Genomic DNA, 27190 nt, shown 5'->3' on the forward strand with positions numbered 1-27190 from the left:
CATTTTCGAACCTTTTTTGAACCTTTTTCTCGATTCCATTTCATCTTTCTTGCCGCTTGTGATTACAAGTTAACCAGGTAAATATTGTTTGGCGAAAGGAACTCGTGATTTCTATCCTGAAACATTGAAATTGTTGAACAATGATTGTTGTAATCAATAACTAGGACAAGGTTGATTACAAGTTGCTCTCAATTTCTCATGCTTTACATTTCTGTGCGAAAAAAGGACTTTAAATGAAACCCTAAACAGTTAATGATATGGCAATGAAATGTGAAGAGTTGAAATGTACTGTTGATGAGGAAAAGATGAACATGATCATGAGAATAAATTGACGAGAAAAATTGTTCAACATTTATTCTTACCATTTGTCAACAACTGCCTTCATCAACATTTTTTACCTTTAAATCATCAAATTTTCAGCTTATCAAGTTTCACCAAATCTCATGTAATTGAAATGATATCAAATGGTAAACATTCATAACCAACTTTTGCCTTTTAACTTGAAACGACAAAAAAAACAAACTCAAGCTTTCAACAGGAAAACTAATTATGAAAAATGTCGACATTTGAATGATGAACAAAAAGAAAACGAAATTCATCCAAAGAAAACATGATAATCTTGCAATTTTTGGCTCAAAAATGATACTCTTTTGGACAAAGTCGAGAAGATGAAAATGATAACTCGAGAAAACTTGAAAACTTGAAAGTCAAAAGCTAATCATAAAACGAGAAAAAAACTAACCTAAAAATTCCTAACAATTCTAACAAAATATTCCAAAAAAAAATTATTCGAAAAAAGAATATATTTTCGAACATTCAAATGACGAAAAATGATGAAACTTCAAATGATGAATGTTCCTTTTTCTGCCTGATAATCATGAGTTGAATCAAGTCGCTATTGATAAAGTTTCAAAGTTGCTCTTTTAATGCCTCAAGTAGCTTTGAAGGTAAAGAAAAAAAGATTTTATTTTTTGCGTCAAAACTCGAAACTCGTTTCAATTTAGATTGATTTCACTCATGAACGGAAACTATTCTCATAATATTGTGATTATCATTATTTGGTTCAAATCAAATTATTATTATTACAACTTCTCTGAATGTCTCTCAACATTTTATGATCCGTGAATGAGGTCAATTGATGAAGACTTTTGTGTATTTTTGCCCGAAAAAAAACTACTCAATTCTGTTGGTGATAAAAAAAAGTAGAGTCAAGAAAATGACGTTGAAATTGTAAAAATGTGATTAATAAATTTAACGAGTTGACTTGGGTTGAATATCAATTTGATTAATTAAAGTATTCAAAGGTAAAAATTGGAAAATTTTGTTCCTTTTTTCGCCGATTCTTTTTTTTACTTTTCTTGCTTTTCATTCATTATTTAAATTTGCTCCTCTTTACCCTCAAATTGATCAAAATTTTCAAATGAAATATTCACTTCTGATTCAGACTAGATTGCCTTTTATTTACATTACCTCAAAACATGATATAATGCATTCTGCTCATTATCATTTGGACAGTAAATAATAAATAAAAAGTTATATATAGTTGGACAAATATGATGATAATTATGATAATATTGATGGTACTCGGTGTATCCATGGTGATGAGCATTGGATCATCATTTGAATGTTAAATTATTCTGTTCATGTTTCAATTGGAAGATGAAGCACAGAGGAACCCAAAAAGTATATTATTTTAGGCTATTGTTTATTGTCATTAGTCCTGTGGTTACCATTGACACTCTGGTCAGTCTTTATTAATTGCTTCTCATCGATTATTCAATAATGCTGATAATTGTAATTTTATTCACCATTTTTTTACGACCAGCAATAATGGTCAAGTTGCTTCTTCATATCGAGTCTTTCATATTCATTTATCATGAAATATTTGAACAAATTTTTATCATTGATATTTGCCTTTTGATTGGCAAAAGTAAAGGTTAGGTTCGGTTAGGTTAGATTAAAAATCTGTGTAAAGGTTAAATGGTGTAAAATTAGGCTGACCTTTAAGGTTTTTGGTTGAACTCTCAGGTTCTGCTTCAGATGAATAATAATAGTCGCCATTGGGATCTCCTCGATTATCTGTTGTACATGGTAAAGGGGAAAAAGTTGGGTTCAGTTTAGATACAAAATTAAATGATTAATGACAGGCTGAGTAAAAATATCGTCCTTTTGCAAGAGTTTACTCAAAGGTTATCAATTGTTGCTTCAAAAGTTGCATTGTCTTAGCATTTCTTATCGATGAGCTCAAAGTTTAACTCGGAGCAACTCAGAGCTCAAAGATCACTTTGAATCATCGGGTTACTTTTCATTAATTGGTAAACCTAAGCTGTTGACAAATGAGTTAAGGTTCAGGTGACTAAAGGACACTTATCATTACTCAGCTTTGTGGGTTTAAAAGGATTTAGGATTTGCTTTTTTCCAACATTTTGTTTCTTCCAAATAAGCTCAAGATTATTGAAAAAGTATATGTTTTCAATTTTCACGCTTCTCTGTCTTTTACATAGAGACTAGTGACGTTCATGATGACATTAAACTATCAAAGTTGACCAAATTTGTACACTTTATAAGCTCTGGAAAACTCAACTTTTCTTGCCTTTTCAAGATTATTCATTGTCTTGGTTTTTTTCAAATAAATTGCATTTTTTGCTCAACTCTTTTCTTGTTGCATTCAATGATTTTAATCATTACATGTAACAGGGAGTAAACTTGAAACTGAAAACTCATTTGGAACAAAATGTTTCCAAAATGAGCAATTTTTTTCTTAACGATTTTGTTTCCTTTTGTAACAACAACAACAACAACAGCAACAACAAACAAACTGCTCAAGATGCTTCTGATGACAAAGAGATAAAAGCTCAAAGTTATCTGAGACGGAAGAGATGATGAATTAGATGAATCAAGATGATGGTTCAAGACGATTGCAAGGAACAAAGAAGAAACAATTTTTGTCTCTGATTATTTACCATGATTCCTGACTACAGAATCACAATGGTTTTTGGTGAAAAGATGAAGATGAAGATATAAATGAAGAAGAAGAAAAAAAAAGTGTTGCTTAATTGTGATGAAAAATTGGAAACGAATTTTTGCTAAACTTTTCTTTTTCTCTTGTGACCGTTCACAACTGTTAACAGTCAAAAGAGGAAGATTGAACTTACTTTTCTATGGAGATGAACCAAAAGTGAAAAGTAAGAGAGAAAGGGGAGGGATCTTACTATTCTAAAACCTTTCGGTTTTAAGTGAAGAGTAAGAAGGAGAGAGGGCAGCACAAGGGAGTGAAGAGGCAAAGTTGAAAGTTAAGTCAAACTTTATTGATAATGTTAGAGAAAAGTTCGGAGTATATATGTCTCTCATGGGACATAGGAATATCAGGGTACAAATGGTTTAGTTAAATTCAGTATAAAAAATAATCATAATAAACATATAAATACAATGGTTGAAATGTGCGTAGTTAAAAGTATAATATTTCACGTTTACATTTACCGCTAGGGTTACCTGCTTTTGATTGGAAAGATACAATTGTAATGCATTGAGTTATATTGAAAAAGCCCTAGTGGCGAAGGTTGAAAGAGAGAGAGGAACATATGTTTTAAGTTTTTGTGCTTGGTTTGTTTTATTGAAGTTAATCATCATCACATTCGCCCACTGTAATTTGAGTTTGTTGTCTATCAACAAACTGCTTGAGCTGGGATGAATGAGCTTGAATTGGTGTTCCTGAAAGTGATTCCGAGATGATGTAGGTTACGTCCGTGATCTTCTTGATGACATAGTATGGACCTGTATACTTAGCTGTGACTTTAGTTTTGGATGGATGGTTAAATGGTACTTCCTTGAGTACTTTGGATCCAATCTCAAAGTTTGCGACGGGATGTTTAGCGTCATGTCTTTGTTTCCTTCTTTCTTGTTCCGTACGTGTCCTGGTCCGGGCTAATTCTCGTGCTTCCTGGAGATTGTTGGTTTGACCGGAGAAAGTCGGAGTTGGATCAGTTCCAAAGAAGAGATATGCAGGAGCATAACCAGTGATATCGTGTGGAGTGTTGTTGTAATCTGTGACAATCTTTGGTAAGAGCGTTGTCCATTTACGATGAGGATGATCTTGTAAAGCAGCTCTTACTTTGACCATCAAAGTTCCATTGATACGTTCGACAATACCGTTGGTTTGTGGATGATATGGAGTACTAAAGATATGCTTTATGTTGTGGCGTTTGAAAGCTTGTTTCAAGACTGTACTTTGGAAGTTCTTGTGACAGTCAGTTAGAATAGCTTTGATGCGAATACCAGATTGAATAAGTTTGTCTAGGAGGGTTACTACTGATGCTGATGTGTTGGTGGTTGTGGGAAAGGCCCAAACATAACGTGAAAAGTGGTCTATGAAGACTTGAATGTACTTATGTCGAGTACTACCAGCTGCAGGTCCCATGACTATAGTATCGAGGCCGACGAGATCACCAGGTTCGAGATCAACTGAAGGGAGGATCATTTGACCAATACTTGGACGATGGGTTTGCTTGACAAGCTGGCATGAACGGCATGAATCGACATAAGCTTTGATGTCTGAGATCATATGAGGCCACCAATAGAAACGAGTAATAAGTTTTACAGTCTTGTTTTTCCCAGGGTGACTGTAATCGTCGTGAAAATGCTGCAAGACTTTATTACGGAGTGTTGGTGGAATGATTGCTCGAGTGGAACCACGAGTTTTCACGGTGACGATGCCATCCACTTTGAAAGATTGTTGGATATGAGAAAAGTCAGTGGTAGCTTGATGTTGCTTGATTTCATCAGCATCGATGAGGAAAGTAACTGGGGCTCTTGATAAGGCATCAACGTGTTGTTGAGAGACGCCAGCTCGATGAAATAGCTCATAGGATCGAGTAGAGAGCTTGATACTCCAGCGATAGAGTCTTCCTTTGGGTTTCTTGAGTGTGAGGAGCCATTTCAATGCACTATGATCGGTGATGACTTTGAATGGGAGGCTAAGATAAGCTTCGAAGTGATCAACAGCTTCTACAACTGCAAGGCATTCAAGTTCGAATGCGGTATAGTTGCCTTGGTGTTCGTTGAGTGCTTTGGAAAAATAAGCAATGGGATGTTCAAGACCATGTTTGTCAGTTTGAACTAGCGTAGCTCCAATACCAATCTTTGAAGCGTCAGTGTAAAGGGTACATGGTTCATCTTTGTTGTAAATAGCGAGAACTGGTTCATTGATTAACTTGTTTTTGAGGATTTGAAAAGCGGTTTGATGTTCATCTTTCCAGTGGAAAGAAATATTTTTACAGAGGAGTCTGGTTAATGGTTTAGAGATGGTTGAGAACTTGTCTATGAAGCGACGATAATAGTTTGCAAGTCCTAAGAATTGACGAACTTCCTTGACATTACTTGGAACAGGAAAATGTTCAACAGCTTTGACCTTTTGTTTGGATGGACTAACTCCTTCAGAACTGATGATGTATCCAAGATAGTCAACTTCATTTTGCGCGAAGTTGCATTTAGATAGCTTCAGTTTGATGTTGTTATCCTTGCAAAGAGTGAAGATCTTCTCTAAGAGTTGGAGATGTTCAGAGAATGTTTTGCTGTAAATGATGATGTCATCTAAGTAATTTATTGCTCCGTTGTAGAGTAAAGAACCAAGTACTCTTTGTAGAATTCTTTGAAAAGTTGCGGGGGCGTTTTTAAGACCAAATGGCATGACGAGCCATTCATAGTGTCCTTCATGGGTTACGAAAGCAGTTTTCTCGATGCTTTCTGGGTCCATCTCAATATGCCAATATCCCCATTTGACGTCAAGTGTCGAGAAGTACTTACTACCTTGAAGACGATCAATGACATCATTGATCCGTGGCAGCGGCATCTTGTCATCTATGGTGAGGGCATTGAGACGACGGAAATCTATGCAGAGTCGTGTACCACCGTCTTTCTTTGGTACACATGTGACTGGGAAGGCCCAAGGACTTTCACTATCACGAACCAATCCTTTTTCTTTGTATTCTTTAACTTGACGACTTATTTCATCAAGTTCGGCTTGAGGACGACGATAGGCCCTAAGTTGAATTGGAGGATGGTTTATAGTGGTAATCCGATGTTTGGCAACGGTGATGCGGCCAATGTCTGTTTCATTTTGGGCGAAGGCAGATTTATGTTTTTCAATGAGGGCGGCAAGTTGATCTTTCTCATGTGTCTCTCCTAACAGGGTTACTAATTCTTGAGTCTCTGGTGATCGAATGCTGACAGTCTTATCTTCTAGGTTAAGGTGAAGACCGAATTCGATACTGGTGTTGAGACCGATTAAGATTGGATAGCGGAAGTTGGAGATGATGTGATACTTGATCGTCTTGGTTGTTTTGTGGATGGTAGTTGAGGCGAGAGTGTATCCAACACTCTTAGTTGAACCTTCTAATTGGTTGATGGTTATTTGTTGTTTATTGTTGATAGGAAGGTTGAGTCGTTTACATGTCTTTAGACTCATAATGCTGATTGTACTACCGGTGTCAATGAAGGCTTCGACGGAAATACCTTCGATTGTTAGTGGAATATCGATGAATTTCAGTATTGGAGATATGTTTTTAGCGAAACATACGTCTCCGTGGTCATCTGGATGGAGTTCTTCCTCGGCAGTGTGGGTCGATGGTCGAGGTTGACTGGTTTGAGAACGATTAGGGCATTCACGATGCCAATGGTTTTCCTTTTTACCAAGTCTTTCACAGTACCTACAGGCTGGAGGACGGCGTTCAGCAGATTGACGAGGGCGGCTATTGTTATGTGGAGGTGCGGCGACCAATGTTTTAGCAGCGGGTTTCTTTGGTTGTTGCTTTGTTAGGAATTTTTCCTTTTGTTTGTAACGCATTTCGGTTTCAGTGGCTATTTCGAGCCAATCAGAGAGTGTACGAGGGCGTCCAGAGCTCATATGGAGAGTCCAAGCAAAGGGTAAACCAGAAGTTAGTTGCGAGATGACTTGATGTTCAGCCAATTTTGCTTCACGAAGGAGTTTTATCTTACGGCGATAATACTCCGTCACTGTCTCTGTACGCTCAAGACGGATACGTTGAGCTTCGAGAAGTGGGTCCTTGAATTCAGAACCGAAGCGAGTGATCATTAAAGATTTGACAGTGTTCCAATCAACATGCTCTTCAGTTGCGATTTCTTCGGCGTACCAACTTAGAGCTTCTTTGTCTAGGCTGTAGACTAAGTCTCTGATAAGGGTGTATGGATCGTTGGTGTTGACATGTCTTTCGTACAGGACTAACCAAGCTTGGATGCGGATACCAGATGGTTCGCCAGTATAACATTTGAGAACCTTCTTCTGTGGTAAGGTTATGTACTGCGTTGGTTGGTCGATAGTCGTGTCTAGTTGTGATGTAGTGGATAAACGGTTCCTATTTTGGTCTTGGAATCGAACTGCTGGTGTAGGCGGGAGGTATGGATTACGGATTAATGTTGGTAGACGAACATTTGTTGGGTTGACCAAGGGTGGATGGGTTGGTTGATTTGGATTTGTGATTGGGTTTGAGTCGAGGTTGTCTCTTTGGGCATCTGGATCTGAGGATATTTGATCAGAGAGGTTAGTATCATCGTGATCATTTGCCATTTTGTTCTCGGCTTTACCAGGTTAAATTGGACCACTAGATGGAGCAGAAGGACCAGCGGGAGTTTCAACAGCTTGAACTTCAGGAGTTACCAAAGGACGGAGGAAGCTGGGTCGGCAAACTGGTTTTAGGGGGTTCGGTTCCACCAAAGGACAATTAGGCTGGAAGAGTTGGCTGATAGATGGAGACAAGAGATACGTCTGTTCAAAACAGGAGAAGAGATCCTGTCGACTGCGCCAAATGTGACCGTTCACAACTGTTAACAGTCAAAAGAGGAAGATTGAACTTACTTTTCTATGGAGATGAACCAAAAGTGAAAAGTAAGAGAGAAAGGGGAGGGATCTTACTATTCTAAAACCTTTCGGTTTTAAGTGAAGAGTAAGAAGGAGAGAGGGCAGCACAAGGGAGTGAAGAGGCAAAGTTGAAAGTTAAGTCAAACTTTATTGATAATGTTAGAGAAAAGTTCGGAGTATATATGTCTCTCATGGGACATAGGAATATCAGGGTACAAATGGTTTAGTTAAATTCAGTATAAAAAATAATCATAATAAACATATAAATACAATGGTTGAAATGTGCGTAGTTAAAAGTATAATATTTCACGTTTACATTTACCGCTAGGGTTACCTGCTTTTGATTGGAAAGATACAATTGTAATGCATTGAGTTATATTGAAAAAGCCCTAGTGGCGAAGGTTGAAAGAGAGAGAGGAACATATGTTTTAAGTTTTTGTGCTTGGTTTGTTTTATTGAAGTTAATCATCATCACACTCTAACAAAGCTTTTCTCTCCCAACTTTTCATTCATAACATTCATTTTTACCTGAAAGAAGAAGAAGAAATCAATGTCATGGAAAACTCTGTTGAACAAGAATCAGAAGATGCAAGAAATGAAAAGAAAAGGAAGAGAAGAAGAAAAAAGTTGATTTCGCCAAATTTCAAGTAAAAATAGTAACCTGTAATACAAGTTTTGGTCCATTTTTTTCTTCTTCTCTTCAGTCAAAATTGCCTATGGAATTGTATATAAAACCTTTGACCTCATCACTCCCTCTTCATCTTAAATTTCCTCTCAACGTGGAACTTTTTTTTCTCCTCTTCATTCATAAAAATGATAATGTACTATACAACGGAATGTATTGTATCTCAACTTCATCCATCAAGACAAGTTGATTGATCTCGACTCTCTCTCTCATTACTACTTGACTCACCTAAACACAAAAAGATTTACCTTTTCCAATGGTTGATGGTAAATTACTGGCCTGAGTAAAATTAGTTTTCACTGCTTCTGGTGTTACGTTTTTTTCACTTTTTCAACTTTTTTTTTCTTCTCCAACTTCCATTTTTACCTTCTTCAGATGAGATATTTACCTTTACTTTTTTCATCTTTTTTTCCCTTCTGTTCCTAAAGTATATCACAGTCACTTTTTTTGTTCACTCGTTACCTGAGCTTCTTGACTTTTTTTCACTTTTTTACTTTCTCTTTGTGTTACCTTTTCTCTTGTTTTTCATCTTTAATTGATTTTCATTGAAAACTCTTTTTTTTGTCAACTCTTTCTGAGAAATGTTGGATCGAAATGTTTTCATCATTTTTCTTGATTACTTTTAAAACTAGTCTAGGAGTTTGGATTAACATAATGATGAGTTTGCGGTGAGATAATCGTTGAACGGTGTGAACTACAAAGGGAAACTACAAGAGATTAGTTGTCCAGGTTAATAGTTGAGGCCATTGAGAAAGGTGAAGAGGGTGCAACGAAACGTAGAGAGCAAGAGTAAAGCTCAATTCGCGAACGAAATTGCTTCCGATTACAATTTCCGCAGTTAACTATCTTGATCATCATCATCATCTTTCCTCTCAACTTCCACTCATCTTACAGTCAAACTTGCTCAGTCTAAATTGTCTTCTTTCATCTTCTCTCGTCCCTCTCCTGACAATAAAGTAAAATCACAAATGAACATTTTAATGATCTCAATGTCCTTGTACATCATTAATATCATTGCCTCTTCTCACTAATCAACAACAGAAAAAAGTCTTTCTTCTCTCAACTTTATTGTTCATTATTCATTTGATATTATTAATTTAGCTAATTGTTAACCCTCAACATAATCATCAGTCTCGACCAATTGCCAATTACTCTTCATACTTGTTGTTCAATTAGTTTGATTGAGATTGAGATGGAAAGGACGAAAAGTCCTAAAGAGGAAAAACAAAAGGAATCATTTTGATGAGCGAATGTAAGACACGGAAAAAAGCCCAAGTTCCCATGTAATTAAAGTGATGAACACTTGGACTTTCCAATCACGTTCAATGTTCGATTCAATGATCACTTTAATAATCAATTATTTATCCAAATTTACATTGACAGTGAAACCTGCCAGAAATGGACAACCAAAAAATGATAAACATTCTGTGAGAAAAAATGACTTTTATTTTTTCTGCAAATTCTTGTAACTTTTTTACTTTTCTCTTTCACTGGAAATCGCTTTCAGGTCACCATTTACCTACACTGAAGTTGCGCCCATTGGAGGTCAGTATCATGAGCACTTTCCTAATAGCATTGGCGTGATTCAAGAAGAGAAGAAAAAAATGAAAGCAAAACTCTGTAATCAAGAGAAGTGAAAAAGGCAATCTTTCATCTTCCTCTTGGCTACCGAATAATGATAGCCTTTACTCTAAATATCTCATTATCTGCTTCAAACTATTTTATTGGTCAATGTGTGAAATGGTAATATGCTATCAATGGTAACAATGTTTCTTGTAACAGAGTCGAGAAAAATATTGTTACTTTGTCATGATAAAAGGTAGTCTGGCTAACCTGGAAATGATAACTTGAAAGGTAGAAGAAAAAAGTTGAAGAAAACATTTCTCATCATTTTGGCCTTTTTTTGCTTCTTCAATGATAAAAAAGCTTCTTCTGTAACTTGTATTCTTTGTATCAACTTTTTTTCCCTCTTAAAGGTAACATAATAACCTATCATCATGTGATTCTTCCGACGGTCAAGGTTGATTCGTAGAACCTATGATGAGGACAAAATTGACCTGCAATTTGATCGGCTTCCTCCATCACTTCAACTCAAGCTAATGAAAGGGAGTAAAAAACAAGTCTAAAGATGATAATGAAGAGAAGCATTTAATTTATCGTTTTACTCTCTGGAGAAGCAAAAAATCACTTTAAAAATAACTTTTCCAGCTACTGTATACAGTGGCTTCTTGTTAGTCCAAAATGATTATGTTTGCCGTTCATTTTGTACTCATTTTCAGCATTTCAACATTTTCTGTGTAAAATTTTTTCTCTCTAAATTTTTGCTTCGAATTTTTTGGCCAAACTTTTTCATTCATTTTCAGGTTGACAATTGCACTTCCTAACTGATCAAAGTCAACTGATTGACTTTTTTTCACCTCAACTGAGTCCGCCTTTAGGTTGAAACTGGGCTGATGGCCAGTTGTAAGAATCGTGTGATTATCATCAGTTGGTGAAGAGGAAAAAAAAGACTAAACTAAATATAAGGTTTGCACTTGAGGAATGAGCAAATGAAGTTTTTCTCATAACTCTCGAGCTTTTTTTGCTCGCTTCTCACCTCAAGATTATTATTATTGCAATCAAAAGATGGGTCGAGTTGACAAGTAACCTTATTTGATGAGTTGCACAAGAAGAGGCAGTTTGGTCATCTGTTGGTCATCATTTTGATGACAATGAATCTCATTGAACAAGAAAAGATCAACAGCAAAAAGAATCATTCATCAAAATTTTAAAGAAGAAGCAAAATAACTATCAGAATCTTTACCCAAAATCATAATTATCGTACAAATTATGATTCAAGGAAATGATGGAAACAATTAAATTGTATCAAAAACTGTTATCCAAGGACATGGAAATTGTTTTGCACTTAAAATGCTCAACAATTTAAACAGTTTTTGGGTTGAAACGAATTATCAACCAAATTTGACCAAATACTGAATCTCATCATAATCATGATGAACATTTGATGATTGCTATAACAATTAAAACAAAAAGTCAAGAAAGTTTCACACAATATTGAAGTGAAAAATGCATTTCCAACAATTATCCCTGAAGCATAAATACTTAAACGGTGTTGAATAAATTTCCTGTCGCTGGACTGGCTCAAAGAGTTGACTGTCCATCAACCTCCCACACCAACCTCCCACTCTAGGATAAAGTGTCGTTGATCTCAAAATAATTGTAAATTATGTCGACACGAATTGTTGATTTGATTTTCAGAGCATACAATAGCTTTTTTGCTTTTCCTCTCTCAAACTGGACAAGACAAATTTAGTCTTAAAAAAGGCCACTTTTTGTGTGCCTTTAAATTTAAATTTGCTGTCCTTTCGTTGACCTTTGGAAAAAAATGAAGATAAAAATAATGATATTGATGGTAATGATGATGAACAAGGCAAACAACAGGCAAGAACGATATGAGAAGAGGAAGAAATGGGCTCATCGAAGCATAAATAAAGCACAAACTCAAGACCATCTTGCAGTCGTTGTGCGATATTTTTTGGGACTAATTTTTTGTTCCCATAATAAAGTGAATCAACTCTAAAGGTTGACAATAAGTTGACAGTTAATTGGTGAATATAATAAGAAAAGTCTTTTTTTCTTCTTCTTCTTCTTGGCTCTATTCGCACTCTCCTCAACTCATTAATATTTTTACAATTCACAAGCCATTATAATATCGTTACAATAAACTGTCGCATTGAACAGCATTGATATTTCAGAATTTATTCAACTTCTTTTCATTTCTTTTTTCTTTCAGAAGAAAAATTTTTACCTTTTCTTTGTTTCTTTTCATGTTCCTTTTTTTTGTGTCTTTCATCCTTTTTTGCATGTCGACAAAAGGGTAAATCAATCAAGCCAATGTATCGTTGATTGCGTGAGTTTCAAGACTAAACTGTTTTTACGTTCAACATTCAACTATAGACGAAACTTTGAATGGTGGAAAGACATCAAGAAAAGGATATTAATTATCATGAACCAATGAATGAAATTCATGTAAATGTTGTGGCAAAGTAAAGTGCACAACCTTTACACCTATCTTGGTTGGCTCTTGCTGTTGCCTCCAATCAATGCTTTTTTTGAGTTTCTCATCTTTTCGTTTCTTTCCTTCATTAATATTATGTAAAGAGTGTAATAAAAAAGGTAAAGATGATAATGAGAAGATTAAATTTTGTACTTTTCACAGAATTACTATTTGTCTTCATCATTATTTTAATCACATGTTGAGATGGCAATGGGTATGATAATGTTGAGAGGTGCAGATGATAGTGCTTATGCCTTTTAAAAATGCACGTAATTAACGTTTCTTTTTCTCTACCTTTACTTAATCATCTTGGCTGTTCTTTTTTTTGCTGTTCACCTTTCACAAGCTGTCATTATTCAACTTGCTATGGATTGAGATTTGTTAAGTTAGCAAATGATAAAAACAAGCAAACTTTACATGTTTAACTATCTTTTAGATCCTCCCAGTTTCTTGGCCTGCCCACAATTGTTCTCAACCAATCAAAGGTGTCCGTTGGAAAGTTCATTCATTCACATTCATAATATACAAAATGAGTAGCCTCCATGTTGATGAAGAAGAGGAAAAAAGTAAATGTAAAGAGTGAGAAAGAAGAAGAAGAAACAAGAAAAAGAAGCTTATTTTCATTGGTCAACTTTCCAGTTCCTTTTCTATACAAGAACCATTTAGGAACAAGTTTTTTTTCCTATTTTAAATTCACATCTTCACCAGGTTGAGTAAAGTTTAAATGCTTATAAAGTTAGTTTAAACTAACCTAACCGAACCTAGCCTAACTCTTGACTCAAAGTTGAAATGATTTCATTGTTTGATGAATGGTTTTGCACAAAATCAAAGTAAACCCTGAATAATGAAAGGATTAAAACAGCGTCATCAGGTTATTTTGCATTGCAAATTGGTCAAACTGTAGACAGTAAAGATGGCAGATCGAGATAACCGATGATTCAAAAGTCGATTTTGAACAAACTTCAAACTGATCTAAAAAGATCGCCCAAAACTTGAAAATTATCAAGTTAATCGCAACCATGCTTGACTAAACACAAAGGACAACAAGAAATGTCAACCTAGAAGTAAAATTGGTCGTTAAAATGTAGCTAATTGGTTAAAATAATGAGATTTGTCCATGAATGAAATGAGAAAAATGTTTCTCTCCATGAAAACATTTCTCAATAGCGTTTGGAAACAGTTGATTACTAATTGTTATTTAATTAGATGACATTATTGGACTTGACGTTTACCAATCAAGGCTAATCAAATTTGAAAAAATCACACAAGGCTAGCGGTAATCAGTTGCGATTAGAAAGGAATGAGATATGAAAATTTCTTCGCCTTCCAGCTTCTTCTTCTTCTTCTTCTTCTTCTTGATCGCCTCCTCCAATCCTCATATTCAAATTACAATGAACAATAAATGTTAGTTAACGCCTAAACAGATAAACTTGATTTGCAAGTTAATCACAATTTTCAATGAAAAACTAAAAACACAATGATGGCCTTCATCTTGAGATGAGAAGATGATTATGAAAATGACGGTGAAACAACGTTAATAGAATAGAAGGTAAACACGCAAATTTCGATAGCGAACATCCTGACACTTGGCTATATTGTTAACCATCTGAAGATGAAGTTGAGAATTTTATTTCTCTCTTCACTTTATAATGATTATTGAGAAGCCAATGAAGCTGCACGCAACAATCAACGTAACAATCAAGGTGGAGTTGGAGGTTACCTTTGCTCATTATCATTATTATAATCATCTTTTTATATTCATAATTTTAACTAATCACGAATCATAAAAAGATTGAACAGAAAAAGCCATTTATCATTTCAATAATGGGCAACATGGTAAAGATGAGAATCATTTCTTCCTACAACTTTAATCAAATCAATTGTCTCCTAATAATTATTATTAATTTTTCTTCTCTTCTCTTCTCTTTTTACCTTTCCAACCTTTAATCATTATTAACCTTTTTTTATTTCAAGTCTGTTAATAACAAGCAAAAGAAGCGATAATAAAAAAAACTTAATGTAACTTTAAATAATGTTTTTCAATTGAAAAAGCTGAGCACAATTAAATTTTCTCATTCGCTCAAAATGCTAATAATAATTGATGATTAACAAAAGTTTTGACTTCTTAATCACGCCATTCAAGGTGTATTAATATTAACATTTGATACACTTTGAATGATGATCAGGTTAACAATTGAAAACAACTGAAAAGCTATTCTTGTTCAGGTAAACTCCAATTGAAAGGAATCATATTAATCTCTTTCTCCTTTTATTGTTATTTAAATGGACAACTTAAAAGCATTTATTGTGGTCAATTTAATCTGAAGACCCTTCTTTAAAAGCATCCTTTACGAGTTGTAAAGCAACTCTTTTTTTTACGACTTTTGCCATTGACCTTGTATCTACAAAACATTAGCGATGATATCGATAAATGGATCAATTAAAGTTGATTGTAATTCCGAGTTCATTTCAAGATTATTGTACTCTCGGTGCAATTCAATTTTCATTTCTCATAAAATGAACAAAAAATGATGATCCATTTTGGCGTTTCGTTATTATTGATTTAAACATGCTTTTGGATTGTTTTTATTTTTCAATCAAAAACTTATATTAACTTGATATTTTAATGGCCATGATAAAACAAAACTAGATCAGAAAGCTTTATCAATTACTACTTTCTGCCAATTTTTCATGCTCAACTCTGGAAAAGGGAAACTTGATTTTATTTCTCAAATATTACATTATTTTAACCGGTGAATTGGCAAAATTACAAGCTCTATCATGTAATCATGATCGTCAGATTTCTATTCCTATCAATTGATTTCAAGAATTGAAAATTATCAACTTTGTTGCCATTAAAATGACGTTAGTTAAGTGACTCTTTTATTGCATCAAAATGCAAGTTGAGATTGAATTAATTTTAAACTTTGTCAGTTCATTTGGAGTTCAGAGGTTGTTCAATCCCATCAATTGCTCAGAAAGTTATATTTCAATGCGTTAAGCTTTTTTTATCAGAAAATCTTATTCTTGAAACTCAACTTTGTGATAATATTGCAAAAAGACGACAAAAATGTAACTAAAGAGTAACTTTTAACTTCAATTTTGTCCTTCCCTTGATTGGCGATAAAATCAGTTAAAATAGTTAAAGTCAAGTTCAACTTAAGTTATGCAAAATGCAATTGAATTCAGTCAAAGGCTCTAATATTTCATTGAGATTGTCAAGTGATTATTGTTCAATGCGAATGGAAATGAATTTTAGGCAGAAAAAATGAAAACAATGGAAAAGTTAAACTTGAAGAGAAATGTCGTTTTTCCCTTTTTCATTCAAATTTTCCATGTTTCTTGTCAAAAGGATAATCTGATCAAATTAACTAACTTCTGCCTGTTAACCCTCATCAGTTATGACCGTTGGTCTAGACTTGTAACGGACGTAATGTTTGACCTGTGAACGTGACATTAAATATAAGGTAACAAAGTGAACAAGAAAAACCGTTAACTAAATGGAAGCCACCTTGAAGATGAATCCGTTAAGACAATGATGAGAAGGCGAATGGAGCCCATTTTAATTCCGTTGCAAATAAAAAAGGTTAAAGAACGGATATTTTGATGGAAAGAATGATGAGCAAAATAAAAAAAAGATGATTATAATGAGGATGAAACTAACAAACGGAAAGAAAAGGAAGAAAATAAAAATGCGAATTGAAAGGAAAAACTGATCATTTGAAGTACCATTAATTGGCCAAGTTACCTTTTCCCTCTCTTATCCTCCTTCTCATCCTACCTTTTCTCCTCCATTTGCCATGTGTTTCTCTTATCATCCTCTTCTCTCTCTTTCTCTGTTAACATCGGAAACAATTTAGTCCACACTTCTAATTGCCTGGAGGTAATCACTTATCATGATCAGTCTTTAAAAAGCTTTTCACCATTTCTTTCGGTTAACTTTTTCCTCATCTTTTCTCACTCCTTTTGACAATTAATTTTAAATATTAACCAAAAAATTAAAAGCCAATTCCTTGTTATTGTCATTTGGACACAAACAAAAGTACGAAACTGAAAACAGATAATTTCAAATTCCTTTCAATTTCCATCATTTGTTAACCCTTCGTTGGTTCCATTGTTTCGCCTTCCTTACCTTTCATTGTTAATCAACATTGAGTCTGGTAAAGCCGATTATCCGGAATAAACTGAATATTTAATTTTTACCAATCTCAACATTCGTAAAAGAATTTCAAGAAAATGGAAAAACATTTTTGAAAGAAAGAAAAAAATCATTCGAAAGGGTTAAAACGGCATTGAAACCTTGAAGTTACAGTTTCCAGGAAAAAGGAAAGAAACATTTTAATTGAATAAAAAATGTCGATATTCAAGGTGTTTGGAAAAGGCAGAAAAGAGTTGAAACATTTAAATATTGATGATAACAAGATTATCATTTAATGTTATCAAATATCACTTGATTGATCATCCCTGGTTTACAGCCATGGATGGTTACGCACATTTTGACCCAACAACAGATGAAAAAGTTGCACACTTTCACCAACTTTTTTTTTCTCGCACCTTTTTGTTCATCACTTTTGCTTCTGGTGCGAGTAGAAAAGTTGATTCAAAATAATGATCAAATTTTCCTCTTGATCAATGATCAATTAAATGTTTACCTGGCGAGATATTTTGTTATTCATCTTCTTCCCATTACATGAATATTTTAGTTCTCATTGGAAGTTTTTCAATGAAAAATGAAATAAATGATGAAACAGGAAAATGAGTCAATTACAATTTTATCAGATTGATATTTCATGGAACATTGAATGTTGCAAAAAAAGAGTTTCAATGAACAAAGTTTCATTAAAGTATAATTTTCGTTTTTTTGTAACAAAATTTTGTCAATCATTTCAATAATTTGTTATTCATTGATGTTGCAAGATCGAGAAAAGAGTGTAAATCGAAGACTTTTCTTGGTTATTGCCGCTGCCGTCAACAGAATCCAAAAGCATCATCAGACGATAGAAGAAGAAGAAAAAAAAGTAAACATTCTCAACCCGTTAATTTGATATTTTCACGCTTCTCTACCTTTTTCTTACCTTTACTCGTTTTGGAACCTTTTTTGCTCCCAAATCTCAAGGTTAAGGTTACGAGCGATTTTACAGCGTAAACCCGTTAACGGGTTAAGTTGCATAAAAAAAGGCTACAAAATTTGAAAACCTTACGCTGGTTGGTAAAGCGGATTGCATGCGGAAGCAAGTAAAATCGTAAAGTGTCTTTTGCTCTTTTTTGCATCAAGTTCATTGGAAACTGAAACGCAATCAGAAAATTTTCATCAACTAAACAGAAAATTGAGTTTTACAAGGATTTCAATTGAAATGTTTGCCTCAAATGGTGAATGTTGAATGAATGGCGAATTTTTTTGCTCGGAGAAAAAATGAAAAATTGAAAGAGAAAGGAAATGATGAAAATTTTGAGATTTGTCTAATCATGTGCTGATGTGCTGGTATGGTGCTCATGTCAAGAAATGATGAAAAGTGTAGAAATGAATTTTCTTGTATAATATCTTCTCATTCAAGTCTTTTTGTCTTCTTCTGTCATCCGCCGGAAATTCATTTCGAAGGGCACCGGAAGTGTCCTAAAGACTATCAAAACTCTACTTTTTTCTACCTTTTAAAAGTAACCTGCAATTGTCATTTTCACAGGGAATCTTTTTCCATTCACTTTTGTCTTCTCTCCTCCTCCTCCTACTCATCATCATCATGATTATTATTTTGTTGTTGCTGCTTTTTTTTATCAGTAAAATGGACATAAAAAACAAGAAGAGAGACAAAAAAGGAAACCAAAATTTTCTACCAAAATTAAGGTTGGAAAAGAGATGAACCTGACAGGTAGTAAAGGTACAACTTTGTGATCAACTTTTCTCACAAGACGAACTCGAAAACTCATTTTCTTGATCAAGACTAAAATAGACTGTTTTGCTATTCATGACCTTTGAAAGGGTTTTTGTGATGGACCAAAGTGATGACCAATTTTTTTCTCATCTTCATTATCTTTTCGATTCTCTCAATCCTTGACTTGCACTCATTTTGAGTCTAATTTTTTGGCTTTTTGATGGAAATCTTTTCAACTTGCAGAGAGAGAGAGAAAAAAGAGTGAAAAGATAATATTGGAAGGAACAGGTAATAGATGGGAAAAAACATACACAGGTAAAGACACGAGAAAAGTTATGGAAAGAGATTTTCTTTTCTTCTTGTTTTTTAATGAATTCAAGCGAGCGTATCTTCCATCGACATCATCTTTTACTGTTTTTACTCCTTCCTTCAACTTTTCTGTGTTTACCTTTCAAGGCATTTCTGGCTTCATGTGACAAATGTTGAAAAATGAAAATGAATTGCTTCAGATGAAGATAATTGTTGTTCAACTTTCTCTTTCAAATGTTGATATTTATAACTTGATGTTGATGAAAAGTTGATGAAGTTTGTGAAAACAAAATGTTGTTCAATAGTAGCCTTTGGTTTCAGCTCATCTACAAGGGTGGAGTTCAATTCTGTGATTAGATTTCATGTTACTGTCATTATCATGAATCTCATCCTTTATCATCATCATCATCCTTTCAGTAAACACAAGTAATCAACAATGGCGAGAAAAAAAGAGAGAGAGAGAGAAGAAGAAGAAAAGGTAAAGATGAGCTGAAAAGATTGAAAACCATCTACTAGTTGCTATTATAATCATTATTTACTTGATTGTATCCAGTAACAAGGCGTCTCCAGTGATACTCAACTGATATGTACAAAAAGTTTAATCAAATTTAAACGAAAAGAAAAGCCTCAGGGTGAGACTGAACAACTCTGTGAGTTTTGCAACCGCAACATTGAGTGAAGTTACAAAAAGAAGCAACAGTCAACAAAGAGTATCATTATCATCATTTTAAAGGGAAATCATTATTACCAAAAAGTGGCCTAAAAATTGAAAGGCAGTCGACAAATTAACAAAAAAAGTTGTCATTAAAAGATTTTTCTTGTAGAAATGGAATGAAAAGACGAAACTTATTCTTATAATGGGAAGACGAAGATGATGGAGGATGAGGGTGAGGAAGGTGGCAAAAGACAGGAAAACGCAAAGAACGAAAGAAATTGATATTAATCTGACAAGACACCCAAGGTCAGAGAGGGAATGATAGGTATACAGGTAATCAGGGTGGAGAGGGAAGGAGAATGAAAGAGAGAGAGAAAAGTTGATTCTTGAACGGAAACACTAAGTAAGGAGTGAGGATAGAGAGAGAGGAAGAAAAGTCTTTCTTTTTTTTCTCTTTTTTTCAATCTTTTCTTTCTTTCTTTCTCTTATTACCTTCAAAAATTAAGGAAATTAAGACTCAAAAATGGTTAGTGTTGTTGAATCTCTCAAGGAGGGTTCCAAGTCACTGATTTTCTTGTCCTTTTCTCGCATTTAATCTCTCAACCTTAGCAACAATAGTTCACCAGCAACAACAATTTACTCAACCGGATCCACTCCTTTTCCACTCTCTCTCTCTCCCTCTCACCATTTACCACCCCTCTTCCCTTCATTCATCTACTTTTTTTTGTCTTCTTCAAGAAGAATCTTCAATCTTGTTTCTTCTTCTTCTTTCGTCATTACCTTCATGTAATAGTTTTTCCTCTTCTAATAAACCACTTGTTGCACTTTACCTCCCACCTTACTCTCTCCTCCTTCCTCCCATCATCCACAGGTAACAATGTCATCAGCCTCGCGCTCCTCCCTCACTCCTCATCTTCACCAATTCATCTTCTTTTGTTCAACGTCAACGTACATCAAATTTGATTTACTTTGACTTTTTTTTCAACTTACACTGTAATTTTTTTTCTCTACTTTTTGGGAAAAGTTTCTGCCTTCGTTGGGCACAAAAGTGATGAAAATTGATGGCATTGAGAGTTAAAAAAAGAGTTAATTTCAACGATTACGTTCATTGCCTTTGATTGTTTCAATTTGCTTGCAATTTCGTCATTTTATTAAAATTCAAAAAGTTCGTAAAACTTTCATTACCAATGAAAACACGAGTAAAACTGATCGCCCGATAAGCTAATTTAGCCATGCGATAAAACGAGAGAAACGAGTATCTATTAATATCATTTCATCTTGCACTTATTATCCAATAAGCACGCCTCGTTGAGTAGCTAAAAAGCGCACAATGTTCAGTTTCTTTGGACCTTTACTAATATTTACATTTCCAATCAAACAAAATGTTCTGATTAGCAAATCCGAGAAAACTTTAAATCACAGAAATAGCAATTCCAACAATCTTAATTGGACAATTTCCTCCTTCAATCTTGCAATATTCATGGAGCAAAGTCTGAAGTTCATTCAGTTCTGCTTCTTCACTTTGCTATTCAACTAAAGTTAAACCCTAATTTGTTGCATTACAGTCAATACCTAATGAACATTTCTTATACAACATCTTTGGTGAAAAAAAGAAGAGAATTGTTCATTATTCCAACATTTTTCTTTTCATGATCGCCTTTCATGAAAATGATATTATTTAATCTCTTTTTGTCTATTTCCTACTCAGCTACTGTTGTTTTCATCATCATCATCTATTCAGTTATCATTTTGTTTTCTTGACTTTTTTTTTGACTAAACTCTTTTGCTGTTGTTATCTGTTGAGCTTCTTGTAAGAAGGTAAAAAAGTTGGAAGAAGAAGAAAAAAAAGAATCTCTTTTTGCTGATATTTTTCATCCATTATTATTCAGTTGATATTCACGGGTGAAAGATTAAGTCAGAATTGTATGTATATGTGCCTATCTTGTCGTTGAATAACATTTATCTTCATGAGTTTTCAGGGTCAAATTGGTGTGAAAAGATGGAATAGAACGGATGAGATGTTACTCTCAATGGTGATGCTGATAATGATGAAGATGAAGATAATGGTAATAATAATGATGTTAATAAATAGAAACAGTGTGACAATGAATATACAAAAGACAGAGTAACATGAGAATCACATTTTAAGGAATCTTTTTTTCTTCTTCACTTTTTTGTTCTTAAGAAAATGACTTTTTTCCAAGAGATTTCCTCAGAACTTTACAGAACGAATACACCCAAGAAGTCATCATTGATAAATGATGAATCACATGATTCGAGTGAATTCAATTGATGATGATGATGACCTTTAGCACCTTTGTTGCCATGAAAATTGAATTTTCAGAAGAAAAGATTGAAAAGGAAATCATGATCATGAATTGAACAGAAATCCGGTAAATCTTGAAAACTCTTTTTTCTCTCTCCTTTTCCTTGTCCTTAATTTTAATCTATTTTGTGATCAATTAATGAGAGGAAAAAAAATAACGAGAGAAAAAATCGATTCCATTTTTTTCTCCATTCTTTTCAATTTCTTTTCAACATCATCAAGATGATGATGTTAATGTTGTTGTTGTTGTTGTTAATTGTTGTAACAGATGGTTGATGCAGTTTTTATCTTTGCTGTTAAGTTAAACAACAACAACAACGGATCCACTCACTCATCAAGGCTCACCTTCATCTACCTGTCTTCACTGAATCTCTTTCCTCTCCCTTGACTCACTCTAACCACTACGTCCGGTCACTTTTCCTCTTCTCCTTCGCCTCACTCAAGATGATTATGATGATGATCACAAAAGTAGTAACTACTACTAGTAGTAATAGTAATACTAATATACTATTAAGCACGAGTCTTGCAACTTTCATTGACCATATGCTGTTAGCCTTAATGTACCTAAAGATAATCTGAATGAAGCAAGACATTAATCTCCCACTCATCATCTCGGAAGCGTCTTCATTTACCATTTAATACTCAAGAGTGTTAAACGATTCAACATTTAATTCAACTTTTTATCGTTCACAGAACTCAAAGGCTCAACCAAAATTTGCATTTTCATCATTTGTAACGAGAAATTGAAAAACTCAAAAAACTCCAGAAAATCAAAAGTTTCATTATTTGTAAAAGAAATTTTCGGATTGAAAAAGTCGAAAAATCAAAAGTTTCATTCTGAGTTGAGATTGATTCGAGTTCAAGAGTTGTAAAGATACAAAACTTGCACTCGAAGTTTTTGGCTTATTTTGCATTATTATTGTGACGAGAGTTGGACGATTTAAAGGATATTTTTGAAGTAGATTTGAGTCTGATTGAAATGCTTTTGGATGTCGATGGATTGGCTTTTGGCTTTCAATTAGCAATGATGCTCGTTTAGGTGTAGGAGGAGGTGAAGGTAGGAAGGTGAGATTGGGTCATTGCTTAACTGAAAAGTTAATCTAACGGAAATTGTTTTTGAAGGTGAATAAAGGTTGGAGGCCCGGTGAAAGTAAACAGACTTTTAACCTTACACAAGTTCATCTCTTTTTTGCTTCAAACAACAGAAGATGAAATAATATGACGAGAATGATGATGAAAAAAGATTGTTAGTGATTTGTTTCTCAATGGTTTAGATCAATTTTCTCATCACTTTGCGGTCGGCAATAAATTCTTTTCAATATATATTCTTACTCTCTTTCAGTCTACTTTACCTGCTTTCCTCTTATTTTTTGAAACTCTCTTCTTCTTCGTCATCATCTTCTTCTTAATCTTCTTGAAAACCGAAAATTATGTTAGCCCAATGCAACAATATCTTCATTATTATCATCATTTTCTTTTATTTTCAAGACTGATTCCGACTTAAATTTCCTTCCTTTTTCTTGCTGATCAACCTTCAGATTTTTATCATCCTCATCATCATCATCATAATCATCTCAAGTTTACCTTAGCGAAAAGGTAAAGAGAGAGAAAAGGCAAACGAATGTCTAGCAAAAATCAATTTACGTTCTTGACCAATTGTTGAAATTGTTTTTTCTTGTTAAACATTTTGTTGAACCTTTTCAAGACCAAATTGCATTACAAATTGAGCCACTTGTACAATTTGTTAATCAGCTGGTTAACACAATTAGAGGAGAAAAGAGCACAAAATTTGGTGAAAATTGACTAAATGATTGTTCATCATTGACGTTTAAACAATTTGGATAAACAATTTATTGTTGATGTTGTTGTTGTAAGCAAAGATCGAACTTTTGAGTTTCTTTTTTTTGGCCAAACTGGCCTTTAGATAACGAAACAAAACTTACGTTTCTTTTTATTTTCAGCCCCATTGTTGGTTTGATGGTTTACATCTTGATTGGTATTGGCAGTTGTTAAAATGGTGTGTTGTGGCGGCTGATGGGCTGCTAACTGTTGTCCTGGTTGACACTGACCCTGAGCACCAAGTGATCCTGGAGGTGGCGGTGGAAGATGGTGCATTGAAAGGGTTGGTGATTGATGAGCAGCATTCAGTAGATGATCACCGTTTGGACTTGAGGTTGTGTAGAGGTGGTGAGGATGGAGGTGATGATGGTGGTTATTTTGGATGTAAGTGGTTATATCGTCCTGCATTGTGTTGCTCTATGTAAATCCTTGTGTCAAAAATGGGTAAAAACAAAAACAAAAAGTTTGAATCAACTGTGAATAGAACAATTTATTTTTGATAACTTTTTCTCTCTCTCGATGTCCAGTGAAACACTCAACGATAAACAAAAAAACTTTGTACTGAGTTTCCCAACAAGATAGGCATAACTTTGAAGAAACAACAGAAGCAAAAAATAATACTTTAGTCAATTGTTAACGTTCAGCCATTAACTTACTTTTCACAACTGGAATTAACGTCGAAAGGAAAGTCGGGATAAAAAAACATTAGTTTCTCTTTTTCTTTCTACGCCATCTAGTGAATGAGTAAAGGCTGTTTAAAGCTCAACAAACGCTTCAACTGCGCGGCAGCAGCAAATGGGCAGTCCATTCAAGTGAAGGAGGATCTAAAGAAATGTTCACTTCTTTTACCTTTTCATACCTTTCAGAGTAGGCAATGTGATGTCAGAAGCGATTACAAGTTTCATTCGATGGAGCAAATTGAGTTATGGAAGACCTTTTTGCATTCCATTCGTCAGGTGGACTTCAAAATTTGGTCATTTGCATAACAACACAATTGTCCATTTAAAGGCACTTTTCAAGAGTACAAGTTAGGGACGTGGACAAGTTAGGGTATTAGTGAGACTATTGGAAGCATTCAATCCTTCAAGATTTTCAATAAACTTTGAATCGATTCAAATTCCATTCTAAATTCGTGATGAAGTCAATGTCGGGATTGAAAGACAACGACCTATAAGATCGGATGAATATTGTGATACAACATTTATGTTGATAGTTTCTTTAACTATTGGACTTCAATGTTGATGAACAAGTTGAAGAAAGTTGGTCTGAATCTCGATTCTAACCTCATCCAACTCATTCTTTGAACTCTCGTTGAAATAATTTTTTTTCGAAAATGAATGAGAATCGTTTCGATTTTTCGACAGATACTGTGTAGTCTTAATGGAAAATATTGTCACTGATGAAGGTGATTTTCTTTTCTCTGTGCTTCTTGATAATTATTGGGTTTGGAATCAGATGAATTGAGTAAAATGATTGTTTCAATAACCAAGATTAGGTAAATTCCCAGTAACAAAGATTTTCTTACTCTTTGTTATTTCCATGATAAACAACAATAGGCAATGAAAAAAAACGCCAACAGAATATAATTTATTATATTAATATTTTTCTTTCCTCTCGAGCTTCAATTCACTGCTATCTTATTTCATGGAAACTCTTGCCATTCCAAGTAAAAATGAATGGACAAAATATTTCATCTCCAGGATCGCCTTTACTTTTATGCTCCTTTTCATCCACATGATCATCATTCTCATCTTTTCATGGTTACCTTAACAAAACACCTTTCCATTAATTTCATTGCTTCATTGGTTCATAAATTGTCTGACTAATTGACCTTGATCATCATTATTCATTGATTATTCAAAGTTACTTTATCCTTTTAATTAAAATCTAAGGTCGCAAAAAGACCGTTCAATTTGAAGAAATCACAGAAAAGACAATCATGTTATTCCATGTCATTCCAATCGTGTTTCTATTGTGCTTTTAACTCAATATTAACTTTCTATTTTAAGGGATTAATAAAAGTTCTAGCTACAACCTGTCCAGGATTAGCTTGGCACTCTTTGCGTTAGTAATAAGGAATGATTTTTATGAATAACAAGCTGAGCCCGATCATGACTGCTTGATGACGATTTAGGGACATCAGAACTACGTCTATTGATACTGTTAGCTAACTCAGCTGATGATTAGTCTCACGGGAAATCAAGATCAAAAATGAAACTTCGATCGCCTTTTGTTCAGCTATGGAAGGATATTTTTTCATGAAACTCATTGCAATGATTTAATTTCCGATGATTAACCAGAAAATATACTTGTTTAGAGAAATAAAACTTTTTGTTTTCTGCAAAACAAATCAGTACGATTTTTGCTTAAACCTGTCGCATTCTGTGACGAAAAGGGTTAGAGATCTGAAACTTATTATTTGTCAGTCAAAATTGCTTCTTCACATTTTGGATTGAATAATTTTTTCAATTTGTCAATAGTTCTTTTTATTTTGGCCTTTGAACTGAAAACTTTGAGCATTGATATTTGCAACATGCAAACACCTACAGTCATCATTCTTTCACCGAACATTAGTACCACTATGGACTAGAACAGTGTATAACTGAATTATGAAAAAATCCGATCTAATTCATTTAATGATGAAAATCCTTTCAAAGCATAGATTCACTTATCAACTTTACAACCTAAGTCTCAAATCTGAAAACATAAATAATGTAAATTTTCTCGTAGGATCTTGAATAACTTTATATTTCAATATACTATACCCCATAAGATAATCTAATGTTTGGTGAAAGAATGAAGACTGTAGGTGTTTGCATGTTCGAAATATCAATGCTCAAAGTTTTCAGTTCAAAGGCCAAAATAAAAAGAACTATTGACAAATTGAAAAAATTATTCAATCTCAAATGTGAAGAAGCAATTTTGACTGACAAATAATAAGTTTCAGATCTCTAACCCTTTTCATCACAGAATGCGACAGGTTTGACTAAAAATCGAACTAATCTGTTTTAAAGAAAAATAAAAGTTTTATTGCTCGAAATAAGTACATTTTCTGGTTAATCATTGAAAGCTAAATCATTAAAATGAGTTTCATCAAAAAATATCCTTCCATTGCTGAACAAAAGGAGATCGAAGTTTCAACTTTGATCTTAATTTTCTCGGAAACAGTCTATCGCATGAACTATTTAATACCACCAATGGACTTAGTTTTTATGTCGCTACAAATCTACAAAAGTTTAAACTGTTACCTCAAATGTTCGAGTCTTGAGCAGTACTTTTTGCATTTCATTTGCAAGTTTAACCAGGAAATTGGTTTATTTACCAACAAATGGGTTGAGATGAGCTTTGTTTGGTGAATAAGTTGTTTCTTCTACATTCTAGACCCAAAAATTACAAACCCAATGCACAAATGAATATTTATTACATGGAATTAAATTCTTAATTAGTAAAGGATTAGATTGGGGAAATAATTGTGACTGTAGGTACAACCATACACGAAATATCGAGGCTCAAAGTTTTCAGTTCAAAGGCCAAAATCAAGAGAACTGTTGACAAATTGAAAAAATTATTCAATCC

At 34.0% G+C, this 27190-nt stretch overlaps 1 protein-coding gene across 2 annotated transcripts in view; it reads right to left on the minus strand.

Annotated features, from left to right (window-relative positions):
* The window catches only part of LOC107368991 (uncharacterized), a 44780-nt gene extending 20448 nt beyond the window's left edge, over positions 1–24332 (minus strand). The window contains exons 1-2 of one of the 2 annotated variants that reach the window (XM_015936904.3): positions 23719–24332; positions 2002–2079 (exon numbers count right to left, since the gene is read on the minus strand). In XM_015936904.3, coding sequence (XP_015792390.1) covers positions 2002–2079; positions 23719–24022 — 382 coding nt within the window. In that variant the 5' untranslated portion in view covers positions 24023–24332. The remainder of the gene's footprint in view (positions 1–2001; positions 2080–23718) is intronic. The other variant, XM_015936905.3, reaches the window with a different exon arrangement.
* Positions 24333–27190: the final 2858 nt, after the last annotated feature.

The sequence above is a fragment of the Tetranychus urticae genome, chromosome 2 (assembly GCF_039701765.1).
Source record: "Tetranychus urticae isolate SD_2017Ah chromosome 2, NJAU_TeUrti_SD_1.0, whole genome shotgun sequence".
Taxonomy (NCBI): Eukaryota; Metazoa; Arthropoda; class Arachnida; order Trombidiformes; family Tetranychidae; genus Tetranychus; species Tetranychus urticae.